The sequence below is a fragment of the Pipistrellus kuhlii genome, unplaced genomic scaffold, assembly GCF_014108245.1.
Source record: "Pipistrellus kuhlii isolate mPipKuh1 unplaced genomic scaffold, mPipKuh1.p scaffold_m20_p_8, whole genome shotgun sequence".
Taxonomy (NCBI): Eukaryota; Metazoa; Chordata; class Mammalia; order Chiroptera; family Vespertilionidae; genus Pipistrellus; species Pipistrellus kuhlii.
This window is the reverse complement of record NW_023425584.1, coordinates 24,780,830-24,801,175: the sequence shown is the minus strand read 5'-3', so window position 1 is coordinate 24,801,175 and position 20,346 is coordinate 24,780,830. Positions and strand designations below refer to the sequence as shown.

Below are 20,346 nucleotides of genomic sequence, written 5' to 3'. Positions count from 1 at the left end.
TAAATTTTTATTCTTTTTTTATTTTATATATATATATATATATATATATATATATATATATATATATATATTATAGAGAGGAAGGAATAATTTCAGTATAGAATAAGAGTTAAGATTAGAGGCTCTGGAATCTAATTTTCCTAAGGCCAGATGCAAAAGATACTTGTCCAGTCCTGATTTTACTTGACTTTTGTCTTGATCTGACATGTGGACTACTCCCACTTAGGACTATTTCATAGAATTTTTCTTGCTGCTCCTTGCTAGCCATTTTTCTTTGAGGCTTCCACCTTTTATTATTTGCCCCTTAAATAAATAAATATATATATATATATCCCCCAAACTATAACATTTATTTATAAAATCACTGAGGTAGAAGTAATTCATAGAAGAAATGGGCTTAGGAAACAAGTTACAGAGCAAAGGAAGGACTCTTGGAGCTTAGGAAGCTAAAGGTGACATGCCTGGGGGGAGAGGGAGGAAGAAAAGGAGAGCGATGGTATGGGTGTGCTCCCAGGAGGGAGAGCTTCCTGAGGGTTGTAAGAATGGAGATTTTAGGGGAAGTCCCAAGGGATGATCTCAATATAATATTCAGCAGCTTTCCAGGTGTGTCCTTTCAGGGTCAGGGTCTCCACTGATTGATTGGTTATCACCAGGTAGGGGGTCATTATTCAATGTAGCTGGTCTTGAGATCAACCTTGGTGCTCCTTGTCTGGTTCTGCTGCTTTTCTGGGCCTGGAGCTGAAATACAACTGAGGCCTAGATGTCATCTCTATGGTCAGGGGATCCAAACCACATGACCAGTGATATGCTAGGGCAGGAAAGGTCACCTCAAAATCACTGCTGGAGTAGCCTTTTCAAAAATCACAAAGAGTTGTATCACTCACTTTACTGATTAAAATCCCTTCAGTAACTTCCATAACTTTCAGGATGAAATACATACTTCTTAGCCTAAGCCTACCACAATTTTGTTGTTGTCAGTCCTCACTGGAGGATATATTTTCCACTGATTTTTAGAGAATGAGAAGGAGGGAGGGAGGTAGGGAGAAAAAGAGGGAGGAAAACTGATGTGAGAGAAACACAATTGGTTGCTGCCCGCATGAGCCCCTATTAGGCCAGGGATCAACCTGAAACCAGGTACATGCCCTTAACCAGGAATCAAACCCGAGACCCTTTGGTGTGAGGACTGATGCTTTAACCACTGAGCACACCAGCTAGGGCTAAGCCTACCAGACTCTTTTTTTTAATTTTAAATAAATATATTTTATTGATTTTTTGCAGAGAGGAAGGGAGAGAGATAGAGAGCTAGAAACGTTGATGAGAGAGAATCATCGACGAGCTGCCTCTTGCACACCCCCTACTGGGGATGTGCCCGCAACCAATGTACATGCCCCTGAACGGAATCGAACCTGGGACCTTTCAGTCCGCAGACTGACACTCTACCACTGAGCCAAACCGGTTTTGGCCAGATTCTTTTTGTAGTTCCTAAATTGCACAATGTTATCTCATGCCTCTGTGCTTCAGAAATACTGACCGTTCTGCCCGAACAAGCCAGTCCTCATGCTTCACTGTTAAACAGTTTTTTCAACTCAAATTAAGCAGTACACCTTTAGAATGATCTCTAGCACACCCCTCTTCACCCCGCCACTTGATTTAGATGACCCTTTTCCTAGAGCTCTCACAAGCACCCTAGAACCCCTCCATCACAGCACTTATCACTCTGTGCTATTAGCATTATTTACTTTTTTAAGTCCACCCAAAGTGTGGCTCATGAATAGGAACTATGTCTCACTCAGTTTTGTATCCCCGACACATAAAAGACACTTAGTAATAATTCTTGAATCACTAAATTATATCTCCTAGACCACATGTGTCAAACACAAGGCCCGCGGGCCAAATCCGTCCTGCCAGGCCTTGCAATGTGGCCCGCACCGCGCTGTCATCACTGCACTCTGCTGCGTTTCCATGACAATGACAGTTTATGACTGTTCAGTAAACCATTCGGCCCGCGATTTAGGCTGGATTTTAGATTTTGGCCCCTTCTCTGATTGAGTTCGACACCCCTATCCTAGACCATCCTACTTTAAACCAACTTCAATCCTCTTCCTGAATTCTGTTTTCCATATCAATGTCACTCAATTGGAAGTAATACTGCACTACCTACCCCACCATCTTGTATCATTTTCTAAAATAACAATTACTCATATTTTGTTCCCAGAGATAAACCTTGGGAGAAGAAATTATGTCACATTACTTTAGTCTCCATAAAAGGACTTACCCACAGACTATTTAGTGCGATTTGTTCACAATGATGTAAGATTACATAGCCAAGAATAATGTAAAGGCTTACTGCTCTCACTGTATCGCTGACTTCACTTATGGGTATGTGTATTCATTATCTGTGTGACCTTTGCCAAGTCACAATAGCTCAACTTTAGTTTCTCATTTGGAAAAATGGGGACGACAGCTATCATATATCGCATGATTGTGAGTGTGTTTTATGGACTAATATCCTTTCATCTCTGGAACACATGGCTCGTATATGCCTAATAGAGCCTGCAACATGGCAGATCTTCAAATAATTATTGAGCAAATATTTAAATCTATGTTTTTTGGGAGATCAACAGTTGAACAAAAAATGAATATATATTCTGATCATCAAATAAGTACTATCTGTATCAACTTAGCAGAGGAATCTCTGGCCTGAAATTCTGCCACCAATCAGAGTTACGGGTGTAAATAGCAAGTTCAGAACAGAACTCTTTGGAGTTATTGATCTGACTCTGAGAAGTCCAGGATTTACATTATTTATCCTAACCACAAAGTTATTTTAGATTTAATTGAAGTCAAGCCAACACCTGCATTTAAGAGGAAATACTTAAAAGAAAGGAAGAAAGAAGAAAGTGTACAGTAGCTGGAACATTTGTGGTAGATTGTCTGTGGGTAAGTGGAAACAGTAAGGGCTTTGAAATAAAAAAATCCAAGGTTCAAATCTTCCTAGCTACATGACTAGGCAAATTCTTAATAATCTTAGCTTCTATTTCCTTGCCCTAAAACTATATATTAACAATTTTATACAAGATCGAAAATTCACTATGGCACACAGCAGGAACTCAACAAGTGGAAATTTCATATCAGGGACCTTAGATCCACCAGAATTAAGCTCTTAGAAGAAATCCTTCACATTTCAGGTAGTTCAGATCACAGAGTTACTTACAGAGATTCTGGGCCGTTTTTGAATCCAACACCTTTAACTCTTTTACTTTTTTCTTTTGCACAGATTTCTTTTCTTCTCCACCTTCCTGATCTTTCTTGGCTAGAAAGGAAAGATTAGAAAAGCAACAGTAAGGACAAACCACATCTGTGCCTTAATGAACTAATGTTCCATCCTGGAAAGGCCCCTCTCACCTTCTCTATTAACCATGATCTATTATATTCCTTCAGGGCAAACCTCCTCTTTAACCACCCACCCTTCATTACTGACTTCACCCTCCAACTATAAATTAAAAAAAATATCATTTTCATTTTTAATAGTTATCAGTGCTTTCCTACCCACATCTTATCTATTTGTAGGGAGCAGCAAACCTTCTGTAAAGGACCAATTTGGTAAATATTTTAGGTTTTGCAGACCATATGGTCTGTCTCAGCTCTGCCACTATTGCATGAAAGCACTCATAGACGATACATACACAATATGGTTGTGTTCCAATAAAACTTTATTCACAAAAAACAGGTAGTCAGCTCAAGGGCTATAGTTTGATAACCTGTGTACACAAAACTCAGAGCTTATTCTTGTATTATTATTTATTAATTATTGTATTATTTTCCATATGAACTGTAAACCTACAACTGTAAACCTCTGTGTATGTGTATATGAGAGAAAACATTTCACCAAAAAACAGAATAAACATTTTTTTCAAATGCTCACATTCTAAGAAAGACTATATCTGTGCCATAAAAATCAATAAAATATATAAACATCTAGGAAGACTGACAAGGATAAAAAGAGAGAAGACAGAAATGAAGTGGAATATCACTTCGGGTTCTGAAGCCATGAAAAGGATAATAAGGGAAAACTACAGATAACTTTGTCCTCATAATTGGACAACTTACAAGAAGTGAGCCAAGTCCTCAAAAACAAAAGCTGCCAAAGTCAACCACGATGAAAGGTAACTCAAACACTACTTGAAACCACTTAAAAAACTGAATTCATAATTTAAAAAGGTTCCTCAGAAGGAAATCTCCTGGCCAAGAAGATTCCACTCGAGAATTCTACCAAAGATTTAAAGAAAATTAATGCCAATTTTACACAATCTTTCCCAGAAAACAGAAAAGGGAACACTTCCCACTTCATTTTATGAATGCCATTGAATTATTAACTTTAAACAGTTAATTTTTTGTGAATTTCACCTCAATAAAATAATTGGTAATTGTTTAAGATTTTAAAATCATGAATTAAACCAGTGAAATTTGAATATGGATTTATATTAGATGACAATAATATATCAACAATAAATTTTCTAAATGTGATAACTGAACTGTGGTTATGGAAAAGAATGTCCTTGTATTTGGGAAAGGCATAGTGAAGAATTTAAGGATAAAGGGCCATGATGTCAGTACTTATCTCAAACAGTTCAGTTAAAAATAAATAAAAGAATACAGTAAGGAAATATAGTCAATAATATTGTAATAAATATGTATGATGCCAGGTGGGTATTGGAAATATCCAGGGGTATATTTAGTAAAATATAATTATCTACTCACTATGCAATGCAACTGAAACTAATATAATATAATCCTGAATGTAAACTGTAATTGAAAAATACCATTTAAACTTTAAAAAGAAATAAAAAGGAAATGTTCATAGCAGCATTATTCATAATGGCCAAAACGTGTAAACAACCCAGTGTCCATCAACTGATAGACAAATAAAACGTGGTATATCTATACAATGAGATATTCAGCCATAAAAAGAAAAATGGAGTGTTGATACACGTGACAACAACATGGATGAACAATGCAAATATGCTTAGTGAAGATGCCAGATACAAAAGAGATCACAATGTATGATTACTTTGATAGAAAATGTCCAGGATCGGCAAATCCATAGAGACAGAAAATAAATTAGTGGTTGCCAAACAGAAAAAGTGAAAATGAGAGTGACAGCTTAATGGATTCAGGGTTTCTTTTGTGTTTTATGAGAATGTTCTAGAATTGCAGTGGCAGTGGTTGCACCACTTTATACTGTATAAAAACTATGGAGTTGTATACTTTTTTTTTGTTTATTTGCTTTTTGTTAAGACTCACCGGAGGATGTTATTTTCCATTGAATTTTAGAGAGAATAGAAGGGAGTGGGAGACAGAGAGAGAAAAACATCGATGTGAGAGACACATTGACTGGCTGCCTTCTGCACCCCCCTTCCCCCCACTGGGACTGAGGATTGAGCCTGCAACTGAGGTATGTGCCCTTGACCAGAATCAAACCCATGACCTTTCATTTCAGTCTGTGGGCCAATGCTCTAACCACTAAGCAACTGGCTGAGGCTTGAATCATACACTTTAAAAAAAAAAAAAAATATATATATATATATATATATATATATATATATATATATATATATATAGTTGATTTTTTTACAGAGAGGGATAGAGAGCTAGAAACATTGATCAGCTGCCTCCTGCACACCCCCTACTGGGGATGTGCCTGCAACTGAGGTACATGCCTTTGACCGGAATCGAACTTGGGACTTTTCAGTCTGCAGGCCGATGCTCTATCCACTGAGCAAAACTGGTCAGGTCATACACTTTTAAGGGTGAATTTTATATGTGAATTATATCTCAAATAAATGCACGCGTGCATGCACACACACACACAATGGATCAGAGATTGAAATGGAAAAAGTAAAACTATTAAAAGAATTTGGAAAATGTATTGTAGCATTGGGGTAGGCAAAGAGTTCTTAAGAAACAAAAAAGTGCAAACCAAAAGGTAGGAAGAATCTTAAGTTGGCCCCCAAGTTTCCCTCCTCCTAATGCACATACCCTGTATATAGCCCTTCTCCTTGAGTGTAAGTGGGCCTGACCTACTCTGGTTAGCCCTTTTAAACAAGGGTTTAGAGATCAGAGAAGTCAGAGAGAGTCAAAGCTCCAGCAGACACTCTCCTGCTGTTCTTGGAGAAGCAACATGCCATGCTGTGGAGAAGGCCATATGGCAGGGCATAGTGGGAAGCCTCTAAGAGCTGAGAACAGCCCCTACCTGATGACCAACAAGAAAACAGGAATCTATGTCCTACAATCATAAGGAACTGGATTCAACCAACACGTGAGTTTGGAAGAGGACACTGAGCTCCTAAAAGCAATGTGGCCCAGCCAGAACCTTGATTTCAGTTTGGTGTGACCTTCAGCAAAGGATTCAGCTAACTTGGATTCCAGACCCATGGAAACTGTGAGATAATAGATTTATGTTGTTTTAAACTACTCCTTGTGATTATTTGTTACACAGCAATCCTATATAATAAAAGGCTAATATGCAAATCAACTGAAGGGCGGAACAATGGGTCGCTATGATGCGCACTGATCACCTGGGGACAGACACTCAATGCAGGACCTGCCCCCTGATGGTCAGTGCGCTCCCACAAGGGGAGCGTTGCTCAGCCAGAAGCCAGGCTCATGGCTGGCAAGCACAATGGTGGTGGTGGAAGCCTCTGACACCTCCACGGCAGAGCTAAAAATGTCTGACACAGGGATCGGGCCTAAGCTGTCAGTCAGATATTCCCTGAGGGCTCTCGGACTGTGAGAGGGAATAGTCTGGGCTGAAGGACCCCCTAAGTGCATGAATTTCGTGCACCGAGCCTCTAGTAGAAAATAATGAAAAACATTAAAAAATTTGACAAACTGAATTTCATCACAATTAAAATCTTTTCTTTGAAAGACACTATTAAGAAATGAGCAAACAAGCCATAGCCTGGGGGAAAATGCTTGCAAAACATGTTTGGTAAAGAACTTGTACCCAAAACATATAAAAAATTTTCATGACCCAACCATAAGAAAATAAAACCAATTTTTAAAAACAGGCAAAAGATTTGGGCAAACACTTCACCAAAGAAGACGTAGACTGTAAATAAGCACAAGAAAGGATGCTCTACATCATTGTATTAGGAATTAAAACAGCCCTAACCTATTAGAATCACTAAAATTAAAAAGCAAAACTGATGATGCTAAGTGCTGGATGCAAAATACCTGCAACTCTCACACACTGCTAATAGAAAAGAAAAAAAAAGAAAAGAAAAAAAAAACACCACACAAAACAGTACATAAAAACAAAAAAAATAGTACAGCTACTTTGGAAAGCAGTTTGCCAGTTTCTTATACAATCAAATATACATTTATTGTATCATATGACCTAACAATCCCATTCCTATGTATTTTCCCATGAAACCTGAAAACAAATATGTCACTACAAAATCTCATATGCAAATGTTTCTATTGGCTTTACTCATAATTGCCAAAAACTAGATCCAACCCAAATGTCCATCAACTAGCAAATGGATATAATACTCAACAATAAAAAGGAATGAACATGCATACCACATCATGGACAAATCTCAAATACATTAAGATAGGTTAAAGAATACACCCTTAAAAGGCTACTTAGTGTATGACTCCATTTATATGTCATTCTGGAAAAGACAAAACTCTAGGAACAGAAAACAGATTAGTGGTTTCCAGGTCTGGTGGTCAGGACAGAGAATGAACAAATAGGCAGAAGAGAACTTTTTAGAGTGATCAAAATGTTCTCTATCATGCTTGTGATAGTTATATGGCTGTATACATGTCAAAAAATCATGTAACTGCACATATAAAAAAGGGTAAATTTTACTATATGCAAATTATACTTTAATAAACCTGACTAAACATATTGTATCTTCAAGTCAATAAAATACAATAAGTAGCTGTACTATAATTATCAGAGTGATGTTGATAGAACATGTGAACTTCTTAATAATGCATAATAAAGTAGCGAGATTCCAAAAATAAATACAAAACATTTAGTACATGCTAAAGTAGAAATTTAAATCAATGAAAAAAGGATGATCTAATCCAGGGTTGGTAAAGACCAGAAAATAAATATTTTAGGTTTTGTGGACTGTACTGTTTAAGGTGGAACTATTCAACTCTGCTGGTGTAGTATGAAAGAAGTCATAGACAATATGTAATCAAATGGGCATGGCTGTGTTCCAATAAAATTTCATTAACAAAAATGGGGTGGCCATAGTTTGCTGACTCAGAGTCTAACCAATAGTATTGGAAAAACTGACTCTCCATTTTGAAGAAAAATAATTAGATATTAACTTTATGCTATTCATAAAAATAAATTCCAGATATATTAAACATCTAAATGTTAAAAATAGAAGTATAATTCTGAAAAAATGAAAAATTCCCTAAGAATAAACACAAAATCAAGATGGTACAAAGTAAAAGACAGACTGATTACATGACATTTTAATTGTTCAATGTTGTGAAAATCATCATAGAAAATATGAAAGAAATGAGAATTTCCATTTCTAGCAATGGAGTCAATTCTCCTGTGAAACACATTTTAAAATGCTGGTGTAATGTTTTAAAAAATCACTCTAAAAGCATGGAAGAGCTGACAAGATGGCGATGAACTATTGCCAAAGGGAGAAGCAAAACATTGGAGCACTGTCCCAATGCCAGTTTGGTGGTTTCATGCACTAAGGATGGACAGGGGTCAAGGTCCAGTTTCTGTTTAATGTGGAGACTCTCACATAAGACTCCCTCATCGTTAGCTAAGAACTCAAAAGGCTACATCCTCAGAGTAAAAGTGAACACAATAGGCTTACAGTTGGAAGCCCTAGAAAGCCTATATTCTAGAACACAGGGAGCCAGAGATAGAGCAAGCCTTTCCAAAACCACAAACATTGGCACAGCTCACTCACTTGACTGGATTAAGGTGATCAGCTCCCACACTCATCTGTTTAGAGAGGAAAAGCCAAATAGAAACAGACCAAGGAATGATCCAGACATTGGAGCCAGCCCAAAAGGATTTTAAAGTAAATATAGTTAACATGTTTAAGTATATAGAGGGAAAAATAGATGAAGATGGAGAAGTTCACCAGATAAATAAAATTTATTTAAAAACTAAATCAATGGACATTCTAGAATTAAAGACTATTATAACTGATAACTGGGTTTAACAGAAGATACAGTAGATATTAGTGAATTGGAAGACAGGTTAAAAAAAAAAACAAACTAAAGCACAGGGATAAAATTTGAAAAGCAACAAAAGAGTGTAAGCAACATGTGAAAAGGACCAACATATGAGTAATTGGAGGCCTGCCCAGAAAGAATTAGACAGAAGCAGTTAACAATACGGTAGTATGCATGTAAAAATTTGTTAAGAGGGTAGGTCTCAGATTAAGTGTTCTTAGCACACACACACACACAAACATAAAAACAAAAAACAGAAACAAGGGGATATAAGAAATCTTTTGGAGGTAATGGATAGTTTATTACCTTCATTGTGGTGATGGTATCACAGATGTATGCATTTGTCCAAACTCATCAAAATGCATATATTAAATACCAGTATGTGCACATTTTTGTAAAGTATCTATACTAATAAAAGGGTAATATGAAAATTAGACTGGATAGACCGGATGTCTTCTGAATATACATACTAAATATTTTCTCTTGCAAAAGACCCACCTTAATAATGCCACATAAATGTAAAAGGTAAAATAGTAGAAAAAGATATGTTAACCAAAAGAAACCTTATGTAGCTATACTAATAATCAGATAAAGATTTCATCTCTAATAATGCTAGTGCTTTGAATAGACACAACTCATAATGATAAAGGATCAATCCATAAGATATAATAATTCTAAGTCTAAATATATCCTAATTTTGATAATTATACTGTGGTTATGGACCTGTCATTGTGAAATGCACACCAAAGGATAAAGAGTTATTTATCAGTTTGTAACATACCAAAATGTCAAAAACCTTCCCTCTGAGATGAAGAGCAAGAAAAAAATATTCAATGTCACCACTTCATTAAACAGCATTGGTTGGAGGTCTGAGCCAGTGCAATAAGGTAAGGAAAAGAAACACAAATTCTAAGAATCAGAAACGAAGAAATAATATTCATTTGAAGATGATATAACAGACTGAATATGTCAAATGACTGGGAAAAGAACATACTTCCCAATAAATGGAACTGGAACTAAGTGTCCATATGAGGGGGGGAAAAAGAAATTGCATCCAAAAGCAAAGAAATCAATTAAAAACCTTAATGTGAAAGGCAAAACTATAAGATTAATTATCTTAGTGACTAAAAAGATTTCTTAAACAAGACACAATATGTATTAATCTTAATGGAAAAGATTGATAAATCTAAGCACTTTTTCATAAAAAACTTCTGTTTATCAAGACAATAAAAAAAAAGGTGAAAAGACAAGCTACAGAGTCAGAGAAGATGTTTGTGATACACTTCTAAAGTGACAAACAATATCTAGAATATAGAAAAAATGCCTTTTGTTTGGAATATCACCATTTGCAACCCTAATAATGCACTGAAAATCAATAGCTGCTAACATCACAGAAGGGACAACGAGTCATTATGTGCCCTCTGAAGAGAAACCTAATTCCTATTATGAAGTCTTGGCAAAAAGACAAATAGAGCCTGATTCTGACTGAACCTCTAGATTCAATTAACAGTTTACAGTAAATAAAGGACACAGAAACTACACTACGGGAATACAATTACAAAATCCATATTATGGGAAACTGATATAGTGTCTATACAAATGAATTTTTAAGAAGAACCTATAGAATAAGAGACACAAAATGAAATTTAAAAATACAAGCAAAACTAAATTATAGTGTTCAGTAATATAAACCTGGGTGATAAAAAATAAAGAATTGATTGCTAATCAGGACAGTGATTTCTTAGAGGGGGAAAAAGAATGGGGGTTCCTAGGTTTTCTATCTCCTGACAGGTGGCATTTATAAGGGTATTCAACCTTGTAATAATTCAAAGTTGCATATCTGGCTCCATGTAGCTTTCTGTATTATTATTATATTTAACAATAAAAAGTTTAAACATTAAAAGAATACCTAGCCCAACAGGTGTGGCTCAGTGCTTGGGTCAACCCATGTACCAAGAGGTTGCACGCCTGGGTTGTGGGCTCGATCCCAAGTAGGGGGCATGCAGGAGGTGGCCAATCAATGTTCCTCTCTCACTGATGTTTCTCTTTCTCTCTCTCCAAAATTCAATAAAAATGTATTTTAAAAAAAGAAGACGACCTAAAAATTAGATAATTAAAATTTGGAGGAGAAAAAGTAAGGGTAGTAAGAGAAGTATCATCCTCACTTTTCTAGCAGGGAGGCTATTGATAAAAAAAATCTTCCATTTACAAATCAAGATAAATACCGTATTTTTCGGACCATAAGACGCTCCGGACCATAAGACGCACCAGTTTTTAGAGAAGGGAAATGAAGAAAAAAAGATTCTGAAACAAATAGTGTCCTAAAATATTTTATGTGCATTAAAACCCAACATCACAGTCATAAACACATGTAATCAACCCTGTAAAGTAAACAGCAGCATTTAGAACCATTTTAGAGCCGGGCAAGCACACAGAGACCACACAGAGCCGGGCAAGTAAAAAAACTTTTTTTTTAAAGTATATGTGTAGGCTATATTTGGACCATAAGACGCAGGGACTGTTTCCCCCCACTTCTGGGGGGAAGAAAGTGCGTCTTATGGTCCGAAAAATACGGTAGGCAAAAGTATATTATTTTTTAAAGTATTACTATACAACAGAGAATGACTGTCACTGAGACTGATAAAAACTTTTTTTTTTTTTTTTAAAGAAGGGGTTAGCATTCCAGGTAAGAGATGAGGGAATGACAAGGTTAGAGCAAGGCTGAAGACAGACAGAAATAGATGGATTTGAGAATTATCTCATAAAAATCAAACAGGCTTAGCGTAGACAAATATTGAATTTAGTTTAGTAGACTTGTTTCAAAGTGGTATGAGTCAACAATACTGAAGGAATTAATGTATTGTAAGAGCAAGCAAACAAGTAAATATGTTTTGCATAACAGGAGCCAGGTAAAAGCAAACCATGGTGTTAAGTAGGAGAGTGGTTACTCTAGGTCAGGGGCAGGAGGATTAAGTCATCAGTTGTAACTGGAAGTGGACTCAAGGAGTTTCTTAGTAATGTTCTGCTTCTTGATCTGGGCGTTGATTGCATGGATATAAATTTCATTTTTAATTTTGTGAGAATTCATCGACTTGTACACTATGATTTGTACACTTCAACTTGAAATAAGGAAGAAAAATACACACACGTTTTTAATTATAATATAAATACTACATATACAGTATTAGTAAAGACTACAAGGGAACATGGACAAATAGATCTGTTAAAGGTAGTGAGTCAGTGTAATTATGTGTACATTTTTTAAAGATGTCACCCACCAGGGAACTGAGAACGAGAAAACAGGCATGGGTCTGGATACCACCTATAACAGTTTCATATCCTTAGACAGCTGGCTGTGCTTACGCTTTCACACTGGGTTGGGGGAGGGAGGGACCCCAAGGACAACCAGCAATAGAGTCAAATGTAGAACCCATACTCCCATTAGCAGCTGTCTCAGCCTTGTTAGAGGAATGGTGTATTAATTCAGCATACAATTTTATAGCCTTTAACATACAACCTATCAATGCTTGGTTTTCAGCCCTCATTTTGCCAGAGCAAGGATGCAGAAGTAGGTACAGACAGCTTCTTAGCACAGAGGAAAGGAGGAGAATCCTATCTGCATATGTCTGTGACTCTGCTGAAAATACAGAAAAGAGACCCTTACCACTCAGTTGATTCTTTGGTAAAAAGGTGAGCTAGTGACAGGGTTGCTAGCACGTTTCTAGCTGCTGCAATCCTGACCACTTCAGCAGATTCAAAGCACTTCTGCTAATGGGAACTACGGCTTCCAAACTGGCACACAGCCAATCTAGTCTCTAAGGACCACAAGTGCCCTGCCAGCCTTGCCAAGAGGTCAGATCCTGCCACTTCCCTTCTGTAACCTATGCCCTCCCCAGGAGCAAGGGAACAGACTGCTGTTGTGACTGCTAAAAGTCAGAGTCACTGACCCATTTCGGAAAGGGGAGAATTGAGCATCAAGCAAGAGCTTTCAACTCATCGTGTGTATATAAGTCAAACTTGGGGGTAATCTCCAAAAAGGTCATGAGGAAGAGTTTGGATGTTATAATGCTGAAGCCATGGAAAATTTTTCAAACATACCCACCCCCAAAATTGTATTTTTTTTTCCTTTTTATAAAACAGTCTTTGAAGTGCTAACTCATTAGGTCTGATCAGGGAGACAGTGGTGGGAAGACCAAGCTGAGGAAGAAAAATACACACACGATTTTGATTATAATATAAATACTACATATACAGTATTAGTAAAGACTACAAGGGAACATGGACAAATAGATCTGTTAAAGGTAATGAGTCAGTGTAATTATGTGTACATTTTTTTAAGATGTCACCCTAAGGATGCAGCTATTACACAGCTTGTAAATCCAGTGTCCCAAAGCTTAACAAGTCTTTTATTCCTAGGAAAGACCATGGTCCATTTCAACCATGTTCTCTATTAACAAAAGTCTGAGAAATTTCCTAAAGACTTTGGGCAACAGGCCTCCATGTCAGGAGAAATAAGCCACTTTCACCCTAGCTGGTTTGGCTCAGTGGATAGAGCATCGGCCTGCGGACCAAAGGGTTCCAGTCAAGGGCACGTACCTTGGTTACAGGCTCCTTCCCAGTCCGAGCCCTGGTTGGAAATCATGCAGGAGGCAACCAATTGATTTGTTTCTCTCACACTGATATTTCTCTGTCTTTCCTTCTCTCTAAAAGTCAATGGAAAAATATCCTCGGGTGAGGATTTAAAAAAAAAAAAAATGAGCCAGTGTTCCAGTAAGAGACTCCAGGGTCCCCTCCCTCCCCCACCCCCCCAAGCTGCAGAGCATTGGCCTTCACTTCCCCTGCCATCACCTCGGGGAAAACCCTAAAGATAGGAGGCTCTGCTCTATGAAGAGGAGAAATCTGGCTCTGTATCTTCTGTGTCCTAACCGGAGAGATCCTCCCTATTTCCTTTAGAAATTAAGTCTATAAATAAATTGCAAGATTAAAAAATGAGAAATAAAGACACATCAACCAAGTGCAATGTATAAATTTTGTTTGGCTCGATTCAAATGAACAAATGATTAAAAAATTAGTACTATAGGATATCGAGAAATTTAAACATTTTAATATCTAATGATATTTTTAAAGCCCCCCTTTTTTTAATGCACATTCTAAACTACTTAAGAATTAAATGACATGACTAACTATGACATACTTTAAAATAACTGGGATGGCAAGGAGGGGGGCTGATTCAGGTAGATAAGACTGGCCATGAATTAATTTCTAAACTGGGTGATGGAAACAGATATTCATACGATGCCCTTTCTATGTATACTAGAGGCCCAGTGCACGAATTCATGCATGGGTGGGGTCCCTCGTCCTGGCCAGCAATTTGTCTTGTGGGAGGTTAGCCAGCCAAGGGAGGTTGGATGTGGGAGTGCACTGACCACCAAGGTGTAGCTCCTGCATTGGGCATCTGCCCCCTGGTGGTCAGTGCGCATCATACTGACCGGTTGACCAGTCATTCCGTTGACGGTAGTAAAGGTCACTTAGGCTTTTATCTATATAGATATTGTATATATATTTGTCTTTAATCCTCACCCCAAGGTATATTTTTCCATTGATTTTTTTTTTTTTTTCTTTTTTAGAGGGGAAGAGGGGGAGAACAAGGGAAGAGAGAAACATCAATTGGTTGCTGTTGTATGTGCTCCGACAGGGGCTGGGGGACGAACCTGCAACCGAGGTGCATGCCCTTTGCTAGGAATCAAACCAACAACCCTTTGGTCCAAAGGTCAATGCTCAAATGCTGAGCCAAACTGGCCAGGGCTGTTTGTTTTTTAAATTTACAAAACAAAAACTTTTTTAAATGATTGTTTTCCTAGAGTCATCAAGGCATCTAACTCTTCTCAAACAACTAAGTGAAAAGGCCTTTTCTTGGTCTGGAGAGTGGGGGTAGGTGGAGGTGAAAGAGGGTACAGGGGGATAAATGGTGATGGAAACAATAAAATAAATAAAATAAAATAAAATAAAATAATTTAAAAGGCCTTTCTTCTTAGCTGATCCTATAATTGAGAATACCATCCTAAACACCTATGTAATAAAAACCACCTAAACCTGGGTTTAGATTCTCAGTGAGACAAGCAGTGCTCTGCCTGCTGTCAGAAACTAGCTCTGTCACTGTTAGGTGTTCAGCAGCCAGTCACCACTTGCTCTTTGCTCAGCTGGCAGGGACTTGCTGCATCTATTGCTCAGGATGCAGACAGCCTGCAGCAAGGGAAGTCCCTGGTGATCCAGTGCTGAGTAAAGGAGTGTGTGGAGTGCCTCCCTCCCGGTCTCACCCCTCCCTTCCCGCACTCTTTTTTTTCCTGCGTCACTAACACAAAATGGAGTTAGCTGGAAACAAAAACAATTTGTCTAAAATGGCTGCATGCAGAAGGGAGTGCCGGGCAATAAAGCAAAGGGAAAGGGCACCCCCTGCTGTCCAACAGAGGGACCCCATTTTGCTTTCTTCATCATTTTTTAATATGTCAAAACAATTAGTCTTACAGAGCACAAGCTAATTTTGTCATGAATCTTGATCCCATGTTAAATTCTAAAATCAAAGGATAGAAATTGAGGCACAAGAAGGAAAAATAATCTTCAGGTTCTAAAGACTAAGAGTAGTCAAGGCATAGTCAGCAGCCGGAATCCCAGTTATTGCTTGGTTGTTATTGGTAACAGAGTCAGTTTCGTAGGGCCCACAGGACGGACGGAAGGGAGGTCCTGCTTTGCACAGTATTCCCCAAATTCAGTAATGAGCTAAGGGCCTCCGGAGTCCTGCAGTTATAGGCATCACTTCCTCAGGAATTCCTGTAGCAGGCTTCTCTCAATGAAGACCACAAACAGGAAAAGGAGGCAGGGGGAGTAGTCTGACAGCCTGAAAACTAAGTGCTTAAGAATTGCAGGTGGGAGTAAGGAGGAAAAGGGACTTTGTATCTAACGCCAGTTACATCTGCCGAGCTGAACGATTCAGGCTGAGCTACAAAAGCACTGCACCTAACCTTAATCCTCACTCACTTACTCAGGACCACACTACTGGCTCTGCCCAAGACAAAGCCTGCGGCGTTTGTCCCTATTCATTAGGGAGTACAATCATATGCTACACCTCCCTTGACTAAGCCAAGTATCTTATGACTAAAAGAGAACACATGAGAAAGGTTGGAAAAGCACAAACATGCTGTGGGTACAAGTCACTGTTTCTGCTCCTTAAATAAAGCAGCAGAATATCCAGAAAGGGAGATAACTGCAGTACATATAACACATGTGAGCACAGAATCAAAATAGGAAGTTAAAAAAAAGTGGACAATGGTACCACTGTAGTTCTTGCTGAAGAAAGGGTCTTTGTGGAAGTCCTAGATCTCCCCCCGTATATCTAAAAGAGTAGAACACTTAGCAAGGTCCCTAGGAAATAACAAACTCTCTGTGAGGAAAACATAGCGCTGGAATCACGAAGTCCACCCAGCATACAATAAGCCTGTTAAGCTCTACCCGAGTTCTCTGATTCAGGGAAGAGGACAGAACATGAGTGTGCTATCATGTGCTAATGTAAGAAGCTGCCCAGGTGGAGGATTTCTACTATATATTCCTCTTAGCTGCAATATACAAGAGAGAAAATTCAGCACCTCACAGCCATTTACAGGAGGGAAAAGCAGATAGAGAACATACAAAAATGAACAGTTATCCCTGCCCAAAGGTAACCAGATTCCCACTATTGGCCTCTTGGCCAAAACAGATAGCCATCTGCTAAATTGCACAGAACTACATCATTGGATGTGCACACTGTAAGGAGGGATGGAGCAAAATGGCAGAAATGGATAAACCTGAAGGACAGGAACAAAGCCAGACAGAATTCCAAAGCAATGAGAACCAGGAAGAGGGGGACGCGATGGGATTCTGAAAGGATGGGGGCAAAGCACTATTAGAAATCCAGGCACTTCTCAAAGCATGACTCATTCAGACAAAACAGGCACTGAATTTCTCACACACCTTCCCAGCACATCCAGGAAGGTGACTCAATGAGGGAGTGCTAAGAGATCAGCTTTAGAGATCTGGGTGGGAAGGGACTGAAGGACAGACAGTGCCCTGAGCAAGTCAGCAAAAGGGTAGGACAGACAGGTTTATGCAAGGAACCGAAGGCTAGAGGGCAGAAAAAGAAAAAAAAAAGGAAAAAAGAAAAAAGAAAAAAAAGGCATCAAATTAAAGTACCAGGAATAAAGCCTTTCCTTTCTTAAAAAATGGATCAGGATCTAAATAAGGTCCAAATACTGCAACTGACTGACATGTTTAAAATTCTATTTTAATCTCTATGTTCCCCTTGATCTCATTTTTTACCTTGACATCTGCTTTTTGAAGAAATCAGGACACTGCCTTCTGGTGAAAAGCAAAGCCTACTGGAGCAGTGCCATGCCAGTCCCCAAACGCAGGCACCTCAGGTTTCTCTAAACATGCCTGCCTTACCACTCCCTTTCACTAAATGCTCAATTCTGAGTCCAACAGATCTGGGGTCCAATTCTGGATTCATATTTATTTGCTATGAGATCTTAATAAGCAAAAGACATTAATTCTGTACCTGATATGTCTGTTATAAAATGAAGGTAATATATATTAGAAGCATTGTTTTAATAATTAGAAATAATAGGTGATAAGTTCCTATCACAGTCTCTGACATTAAATGGGTATTTTTTAAATAAGACAGAATGAGAAGGCAGAAATACCTTCATCTTTTTAAAATGCTTGAAGCATTTCTAATCTGCTGTCTCACCCACACCCACCTAAATCCTGAATAAACTGCAGATTTCTAAGTCATTCTCTGTAACAAAGGATCCTAGAAATACCCTCCGTTTTACTCAGAGGACTGGGAGGGGATAGTGTAAAAGTGGAACAAAGAAAACAGATGGAATAAACACCCAGCCCCCAGCCTGAGTCTGCAGCTGCTGGTTTTCGTCACACTGCTGTATTTTTCCCTTCTTTGTTCCTAAGGTAGCAGCCAGGAAAGGGTGGGGAAAGAGAAGGGGAGGAAAGGGTGGGGATGAGGGCAGGACCGTCATCACTGTTACTGAAAGTCACCTGATGCTCTCCTCCAATCCCCAGTCTCTGACCTCACAATCTGGAACCTGAGCCAAAATAGCTCAACTGCGCACACCCCGTGGCTGAAAAGAAAAATGCAAGTAGAACAGGAAAAGAGGGACATTCTTCTTAAGAGAATTTTAGCACTTTTTCTTGCCAAGAGGAAATTTAAATATACACACACACAGTGTCTTATATTCCAATCTAATATATTCAAAAGAAAAAGTCACTGACTCTTAGAACAGAGCTGGAGTTACTGTAGGATAAAGGAGGGAAGGATGACTGCATTTCATCTTGCACACATGGGGTTACCAGTGCCCTGTTGTTTAGCAGGGGTGCCCATACCCAAGGGAGTTGAGAGAAGACCAAATAGCTTTTTCAGGTGGAGTCTGATTTTCCAACAGGCTACGATCATTATGGAGAGTGAAGTAAAAGACGCCATTACCTGCTTTGTAAGACTGCTCTCTATTCTGCACACATTAATTTAGCAGGTCCAAGACTTCTAGAAACCCCCTTTTCAAGCATCCTGGACCTTGGGCAAATTTCCTTCTTCATCCCTTTGTCTTTCCCATTATAAAAATAAGATGACCACATTATAGAAAAAATAGAAGGAAAAAAAAATCTAGCACCCTAACAAAAACTCTTACAGTTTTCTGGTAACTCTAAGAGTTAGCCTTCCAATCTTTTACTTCTGCTGTATTTTTTTCTTCTGTAAAATAGGATTGCAGTAAAGGTTATACACAATTGTTTCCTGCCTAGCACTGTACCATGAACATTCGTCCATGCTGCTCCAAAGGTGAGCACCCACACCCACCTAAATATTGAATAAACCAGAGACTGATTCTGTAGAGTTATAACACGGGGCAGTTAAAAGGTACTAAGTTCTAGAGCAATTCCTTCAGGATAAAAGCTAAGAAGAAACTATTAGGTAGGTCATACTTTTTTTTGAAGACTGTAGCCCTGTATGAAGTGGTGCAATTACGCCAGTGACACAAAGCTCTGCTCTAGAGTATAACACTCCAGTAAACTAGCTAGAGGTCTGGAAGGCCCCTTAGCACAAATTTTCAAGTCTCTTTTCCCCATACCAGAATGCTGAAAGGCTCTAGAATGAGTTGCTGTATTTTTATGGAATTGGTGTGGGAAAGGAATGGTTCGGTCATGACATAAGAGGGTTTTCAGTGAAAACAGAGAGAAAAAAAGGACTCATGCATGCTAAGATGCAGTCAGATCAAATGGCTCATTGCAGCTACTATTTCAAAAAAAGGACCAATTGCTTCATTACTATATTTTTGTATTGTCATAGTATTCATTATCAAATACATGCTTTAGAATTTTTTTAAGTGAGGAAAATCTCAATTATTGATTGATAGGAACATTTTCCAGGATACAGACAATATATAACGGTATAGATAGCATGTTGCCTTTTGGTAAAAGGAGGGAGGATAAGAATCTATATTAGTATTTGCTTATAATTGCATTTTAAAAAACACACTGAAAGGATAATTAAAAATTAATAAAAATGGTAATCTCTAGAGGGGAGAGTGGGGGAAGGATGAGATAGATGCATACAAGGGTGGGAAGAAACTTTTTTATAACTATCATGATTTCTGAACTCCCTATATCACCTATGCAGAAAAACAGATACTAAACAGAAAGAAAGCTCAGGGGGAAAAAATGTGGCTGAGATACCCTTAGGGCTCCCTGAAAACTAGTCTGACTACTACTTTATGTTTGGAGGGAGATTTGTCCCTATCAGCAGAAAATTAAATTCAGATCCAACAACTCCCAGAGTATAAGGGACCCTAATAACAGTGCTTTTTTCTTGGGGCAGCAGTTTGGGCTTCAGTATGTAGCCAAAGAGCACTGGATCCTCTTCTGCTTACCCCAAAGCCTATTCTGCTCTGAAATTTCCTGGAGATCCCATTCCTCTTTCTAATCACATCCTTGATCCCTACCAACTCCAGGTCTCCCTAGAGAGAGGATAACCAAACTTAACAAGAGTTATGTCTGCACAGCCACAACACTCTCCATCAT

The 20,346-nt window shown here is 38.3% G+C and overlaps 1 protein-coding gene across 4 annotated transcripts in view; it reads right to left on the bottom strand.

The window, feature by feature from the left end:
- The window catches only part of DIAPH1 (diaphanous related formin 1), an 84,686-nt gene that overhangs the window by 15,337 nt on the left and 49,003 nt on the right, over positions 1 to 20,346 (bottom strand). For all 4 annotated transcript variants that reach the window (XM_036425277.2, XM_036425278.2, XM_036425279.2 and 1 more), the window contains one exon: positions 3,215 to 3,313. In XM_036425277.2, coding sequence (XP_036281170.1) covers positions 3,215 to 3,313 — 99 coding nt within the window. The remainder of the gene's footprint in view (positions 1 to 3,214; positions 3,314 to 20,346) is intronic.